This window comes from Gordionus sp. m RMFG-2023, chromosome 2, assembly GCF_954871325.1.
Source record: "Gordionus sp. m RMFG-2023 chromosome 2, tfGorSpeb1-WG-v2, whole genome shotgun sequence".
NCBI lineage: Eukaryota > Metazoa > Nematomorpha > Gordioida > Chordodea > Parachordodidae > Gordionus > Gordionus sp. m RMFG-2023.
The window spans coordinates 34,278,862-34,291,402 of NC_088776.1; the positions used below are offsets into that span (position 1 = coordinate 34,278,862).

Consider the following 12,541-nt stretch of genomic DNA (forward strand, 5'->3'; position numbering starts at 1 on the left):
CCCTTTTATGAGCTCTCTGGTGAAAATATAATAATATATAATTTAATCCATATAACCATTCGATTGACTTTTACCTCTGAAAGATAGGCTAAACCTTTTTAAAAAGCTCAGATATGATGAGCTTAGATAGCTGCTTTTCACCTTAATATATTCAAGTTTCTTACGAAATATACCCCAAAAGATACACTCATATATAATTTTTATGCTTTGAGGTTGAAAGCAATGTTATTTATCTTCAACTTTAATATGAGCCCTTTCTTCTCAGTTACTTTCATTTTTTTAAATTTTTGTTTATATCAGTAAACAGTATGTCTGGCAACATTACTAATATTTTCTTGGTTTTCAATACCAGAACAATATAAAATAAGATAAACTAATACAACTCAGAGCCAATATCAATAACTGATTTAAATCAATACAATAGTAATGATATATAGGTTTAAAAGCAATATCAATATTATTCAAAATTAAGTAATACAAATAACTTATATTTTAAGATTTATTTAATAAATTTTTCAGGGATGCGAACCCAGCAAAAATTTTAGCCGGGTTTGGTTCAGGTTTAGTTCAAGATAAAAAATAATTGTTCGGCTCAGGGTAATATTTTTGAACTCGGGTTTAGTTCCGGTTTCAGCTCAGGTTTAGGAATTTTTGAATTGATGAAAAAACATTTATATTTAAATCATAATGAAAAAACTAGACATAAATTTAGTATTATAAAAAATAAAATTTTTATTTTATTTATAGGCAAAATATATTTATACATTTAAGGCATAATCATGATTCAATTTAAAAAAATTTATTTAGACGTATTAGCATAATTTCTTCCAAGAGCTCGTCCTAAGCAATGAAAAAATCAATTTCAAATGTGAAAAAGATATTTCAATGCTAATATTAAATATATTTATATGAAAATATGATAAATTAACTTGGGTTGCAGAAATAGCAAATAATTTTGGATAAAAATATAAATCAGGGTGCTGTAGCTTAGCAGACTCTCAAAAATGTAAAATATTTTCCTTCTTATCCAATCTTTTAAAATCGCCAAATTTAATAATTATCATTCCAAGTATTTTCTCCTGCCTTTCTTTAAGTTGTATCAATTTCTCTAAATCTGTTCAATAACTTCATCCGAACTATTATCATCAGAAAAAATGCGCGTGGATACGGATTTAATCCTAATCTATAAATTAACAAAATGTCTTTTCGCACAAATCTATTCATCATCATTAAATATATGAAATATTTAAGGATTTATACCGTTTATATATAAATAAATTTAAATATTAAAAAATCTCATTAAATTATTAATTTTGTATTTACAATTTATTAGTGTTGTAAACAAACGAACGCGTTCAAAATCGTTCGTGAACGAAGTTCGTTTTTTTGAAAAAAATGGTGAACGGCGTTCCTTTTTATTTTGACGAACTTTGAACGTGAACCCGTTCCTTTTTTATGAAGAACGCGTTCGAATTTAACGTTCGTTCAATTTTAAAAACACCTTTTATTTTTATTTATTTGAAAAATTTAATATTAATCCAAATTTTTTAAGAAAAATGTCTTGTATTTTATAATCAACTGTTTTTCCTTTTCACATTTAAATTTTTTTTAGCACACCATTATAGTTTATTAATTTGAATATTATTGTTTATATTTAATTTAATAGATTTGCATAAGCATAGAATTATTATTTCATCATCATTATCTGATTCTGAAAATTTAAAATCAGGTGAGTTAACATTACTATGGCCCAAATATGATAATTTTACAGTAACTTCCTATATTGAAGGAACTAATTTAACCAAATGTAAAATGTGCCTAAAAAGTATTATATAGTTTCAAAATCTTCACAATATAAAACGACATTTAATTGTAGTATTAATAAATTTTTTTATACTAGTAGATAACCCATCAAGTATGACGGGAATAAAAAAAATCTTGAACTATTATAAGAATTTTTTTTTTAATACCGACCTTAATAAACCAATTAAAATAAAGATTAATAAGCCTAAAAATAAAAAATAACAGCAAAATAATAACGTATATAAGAAAGATTATACTACAAAATTTAATATAGAAGGTGGCTCAGTGGGAAGAACGTTTGCCTTTAAAACGTTAAGTCATGGGTTCGAATCCAGTTATGTACAAAAAATTTTCTTAAAATTTAACATTAGAGAGATATAGTCTCCATCGATTTATTTAACATTAAGAAGATAGGAAAGTTGATAGGAAAAATAAAAATTAACATTAAGAAGATAGGAAAGTTGATGAGAAAAATAAAAATTAACATTAAGGATATACGAAAACGTTCATTTCTTGATTACGGTGATTATATATATATTGATTATCAAAATAAAACTATATTATTTTTTAACATGGCTAATATATTGTGTTAAAATATATAAGACATTAATTTAATTAAAAAAAAATTTACATAAAATTTTGAACGAACGTGAACGCGAACGTTAACGCGTTCCTTTTTTTTTGAAAGCGAACGTGAACGCGTTCGATTTTGTTTATGAACGCGAACACGTTCGATTTTTTTAGAAATGTTTACAGCACTACAATTTATAATTATCTTAATATATGATTTTAAACCATATTCACTGGACTCGGTTGAACCCGGGTTAAAAAAAATTCTCGGGTTCGGTGCGTAATTTTGGAAATTTCATAAACGGGGTTCAGGTTAGGTTTGTTCAGAATTTTTTTCCAAAAACCCTGGTTTTCTTCCCCAGATTTAGGTTTGGTTTTAATTCCTGTAATTTTTGTCGCAAAACTCTACTCATGTTTTATTTACCAAGTAATTTATTTTTGTTCTTAATTTACCGAAAAATATAAGTAAATAAAACCAATAATATAAACCAATAGCAATACAATTCAATATAGGTAAAATATTGTTGAAATCAATATAATAGTTTTAAACCGATTTCAATACAAAAGTATTGTGTTAGTCCGTTATTCAACAGCGGTGTATCGACATCGGTCTATCCTGGTATTTTCCCTTTTCTATGGCCAATATGTCAATTTTGATTTATTTGATTTCTATAACACATGAAAACTACTACGATTTATTATTTTGGCGCACAAAATTAATCTTTTAAGCCCAATAAATGATTATTATTTAAAAAACCAACGAATATTAAAATTTATTTTTTAATAAACTCATTTAATTATTCCTAATTTTTGATATAAGTAAATAAAAAAAATTCGTAAAATATATCTTATATTCATGCCACTTTATGTCCTTGTTTTTAAAAATATTTATTATTAATTTCATATATTAAATAAATTACAACATTTAGGGCTGAATAGATATCGGCCAAAAATAACTAATTAATTAACATAAATTGCTATTTAAAAGGCTTTCTTGAAAACTCGAGAAAAAATGCGACGAAACCCGGAAAGATTTATCAAAGATGTCGCCATACATAACGATTATTTCAACGTACAATTTCTCTTAGAGTTTCCCATCATTGGATTCTATACCGTTATGACCGATTGCTCGATTATAGGTAAAAAAAATTACCCAAAATATCTACCTCGTTTCCGTAATAAAATCACAATTTGATTGGTTCGAAACTTCATTAACATATTAAAATTTCTATGATTATTGAAAAGCTTTAGTTTTAAGCTTAATGACTTGGGTATAAATACAAAGTTTTTGTGTAGTTCTCAAACCTTCCAAGCCAAACGTTAATTTAGTTAAAATTGGGCTAGGTCAAAATTATTATTTTACCGGTCTATTCAATTTACATTTAAAAAATCCTCAAAAATTAAATTTTAAAATGTTATTTATGGAATATAAGATAGTGACATGTTTTGGGATTGGCATTTTTTGTAAAATTATTGAAATGGAATTAGAACCTTATAATATAGGGGTGGTTTACTTTTTTCTAGGGCTGTGCCGATATTAAATATCGGCACCGATATTTAGCTTTTTCCAAAAATATCGGATCGATACCTGTAAAAACCGATCCAATCTTTTTTCTTTTCTTTTTTTAATTTTATTTATATTTATTTTACATTAATAATATTTTCTAAATAATTTTTTTTTAAACAATGCAAATTCACAACACCCCTTAAATTTTATTTATTTTTTAAAATAGATTTATAGTATTTTAAAAGTTTTTTGATAAAAATAGAAAGGAACACCCAAAGTTTTATTTATTTTAAATCTTTTTAAATAATAACGCCAATTTTATTATTTATACTTTAAATAAAAGAATTTTTTTAAATATGGTTTCTGAATTATGGAAATATTTTACAAAAGACAAATATAATTTTGCAAAATGCGTTTGCGGAATTCTAATTTCATGGGGAGGAAAATGAAAATTCATTTAATACTACCAATATCCGTAAACTTTTTAAAATTATTATATAAATAATAAAATTAAATTAAATGTATAATTCGATTTTTTCCATAAAAAATATTGATTTCTTAATTACATTTGGTTCAAAGGTGGGTGGTGAAAAATTAATATATCTGTATCGGATCGGGTTTAAACCAATATCGGATCGGTGAAAAATATGTGGATCGGCACAGCCCTACTTTCCCTTATAATTGACTTATTTCTATCTTACATTGGAATTAAACAATTATTTTTAGATTCTAACGAACAAATTTGGGAAACTGGGCCTCATTCTGAATTACACGTCAAAATAACATCAGCTATTATTTAATTAAAAAACAGCGCTTTATTATTATTTTTTTTAAATGTACTAATATAAAAATATGTAAAATTGTATTTTTCCGCAATAAATATTTATTATAAAAACTATTACGTTGTATAATGGATTCTCAATTTTTTGAAAACAAAATTAGTAATAGGAAAATTTTTATTCTCGCAATATTTTCCATGTGGATCGTCCCCCGCTAATGACCAAATGGTAGCTCCCGCCAAATTATAGTTGTCGATTAGTTTTATCTAAGATTTTAGTGATATAGAATTTTAGTTCTTAAAATTTCATTTATATAAATATAGATGTAATCATAGTAAATGTTAAATTTATTGTAATAAGTTTAATACCATAATAATAATCCATGAAGACAAGCGTCGCAGAAAAGTGCCATTTTAGAAATTTATAACCTATTTAATAAATTAAAAAATTTGCCTTTTTTATTTAGAAGATTAATTTGAATATCTAGCCCATATGGGCTCAATTATATGATACACATAGGTCAATTTAATAACAGAGACCTGCATAGATACCATTTGTACGGCCCGGATTTGGAAAATAATTTGGCCCGGCCCCATTTTATATTTTTAAGTCTGGTCTGGCCCCATTTTTTCAAATAAAATTCTTCTTCCGTATTTCTTTAAAAAAAAATTTGGTGTATAATTTTTTTCTACGTTGATTTAAAAAAAAATATACATTGGCATATTACGGATCACATTTGTGAATATGAAATCCATATTGTCATAGCCTTGTAAAATTAAGAAAGTATATTTATATAGAAAGCGTCCATCAACAATATTGCATATTGTTGATTGGTGGGAAAAAAAAATAATATAATTAAAAAACGGAGTTACTTTTTTCATATCAAGGTATTTTTTTCGATGAATAGAATCAATATATTTTTTGATGTCAAAAATTCTTATCAATTTTTTTTGTTGTAATTGTTATTCGATTTTATAGATAAATAATAATAAATATATGTGGAAATTAAAAATTGGGTTACATTTTATATAAGATTGCAAATTTGTGAGAATTTAAAGGAAAAGAAAGATGTTATAATTGAGAGTAAGTGAGATCTAAGAAACTTTTCAACTTATCTTAACTCTCCCCATATGTCTTAAAAGGAGTGAGTTTGAATCACCACACTTAATCGACTGGTCGATAGTAATTTCCTTATTTCCTGTCCCTCTTATAATTTAATATCTTCTTTTATATAATTATTAGTCTTTTGGCTCTCTCCCTAACAACATACATAATTGCATGAATTTGGGACATAAAAAGATAGATAAAATTGATACTTATCTAAAATAAATTTTTCCTTATAAAAAGTGTATTATATTTTAAATATTGAGTGCATCTTTATTGCTTTTGATTGAATATCACCAATATAATGATTAGTTTAATAATTAATTAGAATAATATTTTACTATAAATATTTTCTAAGGCTCGAAGGTTAATGTTAAATATCGCATCATACGATATTGATACAATCAAAATGTGATCGAGGTAACTAATGTTTATTTCTAATATTTATATTTAAAAAATAGTCATTTTCTAAGAGCGTCTGTGGCCTAGTTGGGTGAGTGCATGTTAATCCGGTAGTTCTGTGTTCGATCCAGCAACCATGTATTTTTGAAGCCAACTGGGTGATCTCAACTACCTGATTCCGATAATATTTATTAGTTATTATTACAATTTTTTAATTGAATTCCCAAAAAGGAACCATAATTATGTCTAAAAAATTTTATTTGAATTTTTTTACGCATATTTAAAAATTTCTGGCTTCTTTTGTAAAAAGCCATTGCCTAGATTTTTTAAAGACATGGCGAAAAATGCATTTGCGGAAGTCACTATTGGAATGAATATGAAGTTGTTAAAATTTTTGTATTTGTTAATATTTTTAGTTTCTAAAAAAATCTAGCCAATAAAATATGGCTTTTTACAAACGAAACCAGAGAATTTTTATATCAAAAATATAAATTGCAGGATATAACATTTATCAAAAAGATATTGTCACAATTGCGAAATTAAATAATAAATATTTGTTATGATGTAATGTCAATCAAAATACGAAAATATTATTATTGATGGTTTTATTCAATCGAAAATGGATTTCATTTTATGAAATCTAATTAATTTTACGAAATATTGAAAAATTGCAAATGATTTTATATTTGATAAAAATTTAAGAATGAAATTCCTATTATTAAGATAAAAGATGAATCTAAGAAAGATATAATATAAAAATAATTATTTTTAAAAAATTCATATTTTAATGAAGCCATATTTTAATTTTTTCAATTATCCGCGGGCCGGGCCTAAATTTTTTTAAAATTATCCCCGGGCCTAAGCCAGGCCGAAAAAAAATTTTTGAAAAAAATCCCGAATCAGGGTAAGCTTAAATGTTTTTTTTAATAAATTCTGCCCAGGCTGGGCGGTGCAAATGGTATCTCTGCAGTGTCTGTTATATATTAAACAGTTTTTGTAACAATAATATATAATAAGAATGTTTTGTGTAGGCAAGTTAAACAAAATTTTTAAATAAATGAGCAGGCAGGTGCACCAAAACTTGCCCATTGCAGACCTCTAGTCAGCAGGATGACATTGAAAACAGCAAATTATAATGGATTTTACCTCTGCCAAAGAATCCATTTATAAATGATATGTGTCAGCCACTTTTATTTTCCCATGCATTTACCACCAGATTTCTTCAAATGACAACATTTTCAGGCCCAATGGGAATTTAAATGCCCATCCCAAAGGACGGAACCACCAAGTTGGATTAAGGAAAAAATACCAAGTTGGATTATGAAAAAAAATGTTCTTTGCTGCGATTCAAACACAAAGCCATCAGGTTTGTAAATGACTCTCTTGCCGATTAGGCCACAGACCCTTTTCAAAATTCACAATTTTTTAAATATATATTATAAATTGTCACACTGTGACTCGGACAGTGTGAGCGTAACACGGCTTTTATATATATTATAGATGCGATTTAAATAAAATGTTATAAAGAATCAAAAATATATGAAATATTTTTAAAATCATTATAAACATAGCCTTTTAAAATAAAAATTTTTATTTTGCAAATGGTGATTATTTTAAAGACGTTTTATTAAGCGTTGAGCAGTCTATGTTAATATAAGTCTAAAAAATACGAATCGAATCGAATATTTGCATTATTCATAAATTCGTATGAATTTAACAATTCTTTATTCTATTAGTATCAATAATGAAAATATTGATTTCGTTGAATATTTGATTTGAAAATTAAATTCTTTAAAAATAAAGAAAAGGATTATTAAAATTTTAAAAATGATTTATAGATGTGGAAATAAAGTAAGGCTCCACAAATACCCTATTAAATTTAGCGAATAATTTTGAATACTATTTTTTTATTATTCGTATTCGATTCATAATTCTGAATTGAATAATTTTGTTGTTTATATCGAAGAAAGAATAATTCATTTTAGTATATTTCTGACCTAATTTAATATCTGTATTAAATTATTTAAAAGATGAGTGGTAAAATAAAATAATTTTTAAATTATTAAAATATATTTTTTAATATAATTCTATTTTGCCTATCTGTTCAAGCAGGAAGATAAATATTTTACAAACTAAATTATTAGGCTAAACATCCAGTGATTATAATATTTTATTTTTCATTTTTAAATTTGATATATTTAAAATTTTTTGTGTTTGAAGCTATGATCATAATTTTGTGTCTGCAATATAACTCAATGATATTTGCAATTATAACATAATTTTTGAAATCTGCTGATAAAATTTAGCATTTATAATGTTTCTATTTACCTTAGACAAAATATAATAAATAAAAAAAATTTGATACGCTAATATTATTTATATAATTATTAAAATTTTCGCAAATGTTAATAATATAAAAATGTATTTAATTACTATTTTCGAATTTTTTTATATGTATTTAGTATTTACATTTTAGATACATTTTTTAAAATATATTTATATTCAAATACGTTTTTGAAGTATATTTGTATTTATATTCGACACTTATTGAAAATGTACTAATTTAAAACCAGAATTTCAGATTATAAAACAAAAACCATATTAAAATTAAAAAATAAAACTGTCCTTTTTTATTTTCCAATTGTCATTAAAAATTGTGTTAAATTTTCAAAATAAGAATATTCAAATTGTAATTATTCTTTTCTTTACCTTGTTTACAATACTTTTTTCATTTTCATACGAAACAAATTGATCGCCAGAGTAGGCAAAAGGAGCATCAGCCATATTATCGTAACCCACAGACCAGTTTTTATAGTTGATGTTTTCACATATCTGTTTATTTTAAATGGCGCATTATTAAATAAATGACTTTTTGAGAGTTATTTTTAAAGGTTAGTTTGAGAATTATTTAACTTATCTCATTTTAATATTTTAATTAATTCTTGCCTATCCAGTTTAAAAAATATGATAATCCCTTAAGTTGACAAATTTAGCTTCTATGATTTTATCTTATCCAAACTGTATTCTTATTTGCCCTAGGATTCATGTTCAATTATCCATTTTAGTCTTTTTTTTGCTATTGCTGGCAGGCCAAAATGGCTTTTTCTTTGCCTTAAAAATGGCGGACAATTACTATTTTTTTAAGATATCTAATAGTGCACCTAAGATGAAAGATTCATAGAATGAATCTTTCTATTTTAAATACTTATAGAATAATTTTTCTTGAGGAATGAATTCTATTAAGATGTAATATGACGGATACATGAATGTCTATCTTCCGTCAATATATTTAAGATTTCGTAAGTTGTAACACTTTTCTTACCTCTTTTTCACTGAATAAAAATTTTTGGGTTTATTTTTTTTACGATTAATCATTGATATTTCAGAATTTTATCATAGAGATCCTATCTTTATGAAATTTAAGAATTTGGGTTTTTTAAAAAATTTAATATAATTAAATAACCGAGCATTATTTAATAAATATATAACTTGAAAAATATTTTAAACACAAAACAATAATATGGAAACAGATGATACAAGTTAATCTTCAAATCTCGGCCGATGGGGCCGGGCAATTTATACATTAAAAATCAATAAACTGTGCCGGACAATTTATATTTAAAAATCGGGCGAGGCTTTGCAAATTTCATATTTTTTGTAAAATTTTAATGGCCTAATCCAAGTATTAAAATTTTGATATATTTTTTTGAATTTTAAGCCAATATTTTGCTTAATACCATTTGAAATTACAATATGCCTATTTCTAAATATTTTAAGAGATGTTTAACTAAAATACTGAATCTATAAATATAATTAAGAATTCACAAATAAATTAAGCAAGTTATTTATGATATGATCCAATTACAAATTTACAATATAGTTATCAAAAATAGTTGATTTATAAAACACTTGTTATAGAAATAATCTATAAAGAGATAAAGAGCTTTTGAGATTTGGAAAAATTAGGTAAGGTAGATATAGACATTAAAAATGTGATGGTCGGAAAATTCATCTAAAAAAGATTTTTCAGGCCTGTAGGAGCCAGACGAATATTTAAATAAGGGGTCGGGCTTTACAGACCTCTGATGCAAATACAAACCTATAATTATAAAAGCTTCATTTTTATTTTATACTATATGTTAAATTTGAATTAATAATTATTGATAAAATTTAGATTTACCCGTAATATATGGGCCATGCAAAGATTTATAAATTAAGATTTTAGGCTTAACCCCTCATTCATAATTAGATTGACGTCAAATTATAGAAAATACGCTGTGATTTTGTGTGTTTTAATTTAATAGTTATAAAAATAAAATTTGCTATCTAATTTGATTTAGCCATAATAAAAACCCAATATTATGTAAAAGTATATGTAGCCTGCCCAAAAAATAAAAAAAGGCTGACATGAGACAAACCAATATTTGCCCCTCCACTTATAATAATCTTGTCTACGTCTTATTTAATATGAAACATTTTTTGCTGAAATTAGAGAAGTGCTTTAACAAGATGTGCCATCAAAAATATCGCTTATTAGACTGGTTGTTATACTTCACTGTACAATAAGTATCCGGGTTGGTCTTTGTATACCCCAGTTTTTCCGCAATTCAAGAAAATGGGCTTCATGCTTTTGCTTTTTTTGTCACTGGTTCTGTGTTCAGCTCTCCATTTTTGAATCAGCAACAGCTGGTTGCCTATGTTCGGAGTGATATAACTACGTCCAAATGCTGCTATACCTACTAGTATTTTGTGCGGTGCCATCCCGTTATCCATCCAGTGACTCAGAGATTTGTGCTTATGCATTATGTAAAAAAATACATATCTGAATTAATTTTATAATAAATTTTTAACGCTTAAATTATATTCATGGCTATTTTTCTTTTAATCGGCATAGTAAAGTTAGTTTAATTTTGAAACAAAATATTAATAATTAATAACATTTCAATTTTGTTAACATATAAACAAAAATTTTTGTTACTAAAAGCATCTTGTAATCTTGTTAGTAACATTTGAAAACAATTCAATTAATTATACTCCTTATAAATATTATCTTTTTCTATGACCTAAAATATTAAAAAATTTAACCTAATTAACTTACAACATTTTCTTCCTTCTCATCTAAATCATTATAAGGGCTTAGGTATCCAATCAATTTAGAGGTGTCCCAGCATCCATTATAATCATATGTCATGACAGTAATAAAATCGATGTATCTTACAAAAAATTATTAAATAAAATAAACCAAAATAATTATAACTTGAGATTACCTAGAAATATACAAAATATCATATCCCGATGTTATGATATCGGTATTAGCTGAGCCGGTTAAAATAAGCAAGAGAGAAGCTTGGTTTACTCTCTCGTTAGTGTCAAATTCCGTCCTTATGTCCTACAATTTATGATAATTCGATATATTTTTTAAAATAAATTTGTTTATGATTATGTTGTTGAGACTGAGTACCTACTCACAGACACGTAGTCTACGGGAGGGGGGGGGGAGGGATCTGTTATTCTCATAAGCAAAATTTTCGGAAAATATATAAGGCCTTTATGAATTTTAAAATGCGGAGTATATTCTTTTTCTAATAGGTTATATTTTATTTTAAATTGTAGTTAAAAGTTAAAATTAATTTTTATATTTTTTCCTTTTTATCTATGAAAATTTGAAGCATATATACTTACATTTTTTAACCTCAAACACTGATGGATATAAGAAGATTTTATCAATCAAAAAAACCTAAGAGATAATTTAATATAAGAAATAGATAACTTAAACCCAATAACCAGAAATTATAAAAACTGATCACTCATCTTCACAATCTGATGCACAATGATTGCAAATAAAACTATTGAACGAAATGAAGAATCTAAAGATAGTAAAGGAGGAAATTAGGTCTTCAGGAGGTTAGTAACCATTTTTTTATAGAGAATTTGCTGAATAAATTATTCTTAAGACTTCTTTTGCTACAAAAATAAAAAAAACTGTAAAAAGCATTCCGGGCACGGTGAAGTATTCGACATCTGGCTTTTGAATCTAGAAGAGCCTATTTTGATTGCCCTTGGAGAAACATCAGAATGACCTGAACCAGATATATAATCTGAAGCTGGACAGAATTTGATGAATAAATTTTTTTTAAGACTTCTTTTGCTACAAAAATAAAAAAAATTCTAGAAAGCATTCCCGGAACGATGAAGTTTTGACATCAAGCTTCTACCAGATTTTTGAATCTAGAAGAGCCTATTTTGATTGCCTTTGGAGAAATATCAGAATGGCCTGAACCAAATATATAATCTGAAGCGTATATATTAATAGATTCAATAGGATAACCGATTATTTTTTCGTATTGGAATGTATTAATAAATTTTTTAATTACAC

At 25.6% G+C, this 12,541-nt stretch overlaps 2 protein-coding genes across 2 annotated transcripts in view; one reads left to right on the top strand and one right to left on the bottom strand.

Annotated features, from left to right (window-relative positions):
- LOC135924279 (integrator complex subunit 7-like) overlaps nucleotides 1-4,712 on the top strand; it is a 48,027-nt gene extending 43,315 nt beyond the window's left edge. The window contains exons 17-18 of the mRNA XM_065459333.1: nucleotides 3,362-3,512; nucleotides 4,607-4,712. Of these exons, the coding sequence (XP_065315405.1) occupies nucleotides 3,362-3,512; nucleotides 4,607-4,680 (225 nt within the window). The 3' untranslated portion in view covers nucleotides 4,681-4,712. The remainder of the gene's footprint in view (nucleotides 1-3,361; nucleotides 3,513-4,606) is intronic.
- A 30-nt stretch (nucleotides 4,713-4,742) lies between these two features.
- The window catches only part of LOC135924280 (chitinase-3-like protein 1), a 28,708-nt gene continuing 20,909 nt past the window's right edge, over nucleotides 4,743-12,541 (bottom strand). The window contains exons 4-8 of the mRNA XM_065459334.1: nucleotides 11,433-11,554; nucleotides 11,264-11,378; nucleotides 10,717-10,959; nucleotides 8,875-8,997; nucleotides 4,743-4,925 (exon numbers count right to left, since the gene is read on the bottom strand). Of these exons, the coding sequence (XP_065315406.1) occupies nucleotides 4,779-4,925; nucleotides 8,875-8,997; nucleotides 10,717-10,959; nucleotides 11,264-11,378; nucleotides 11,433-11,554 (750 nt within the window). The 3' untranslated portion in view covers nucleotides 4,743-4,778. The remainder of the gene's footprint in view (nucleotides 4,926-8,874; nucleotides 8,998-10,716; nucleotides 10,960-11,263; nucleotides 11,379-11,432; nucleotides 11,555-12,541) is intronic.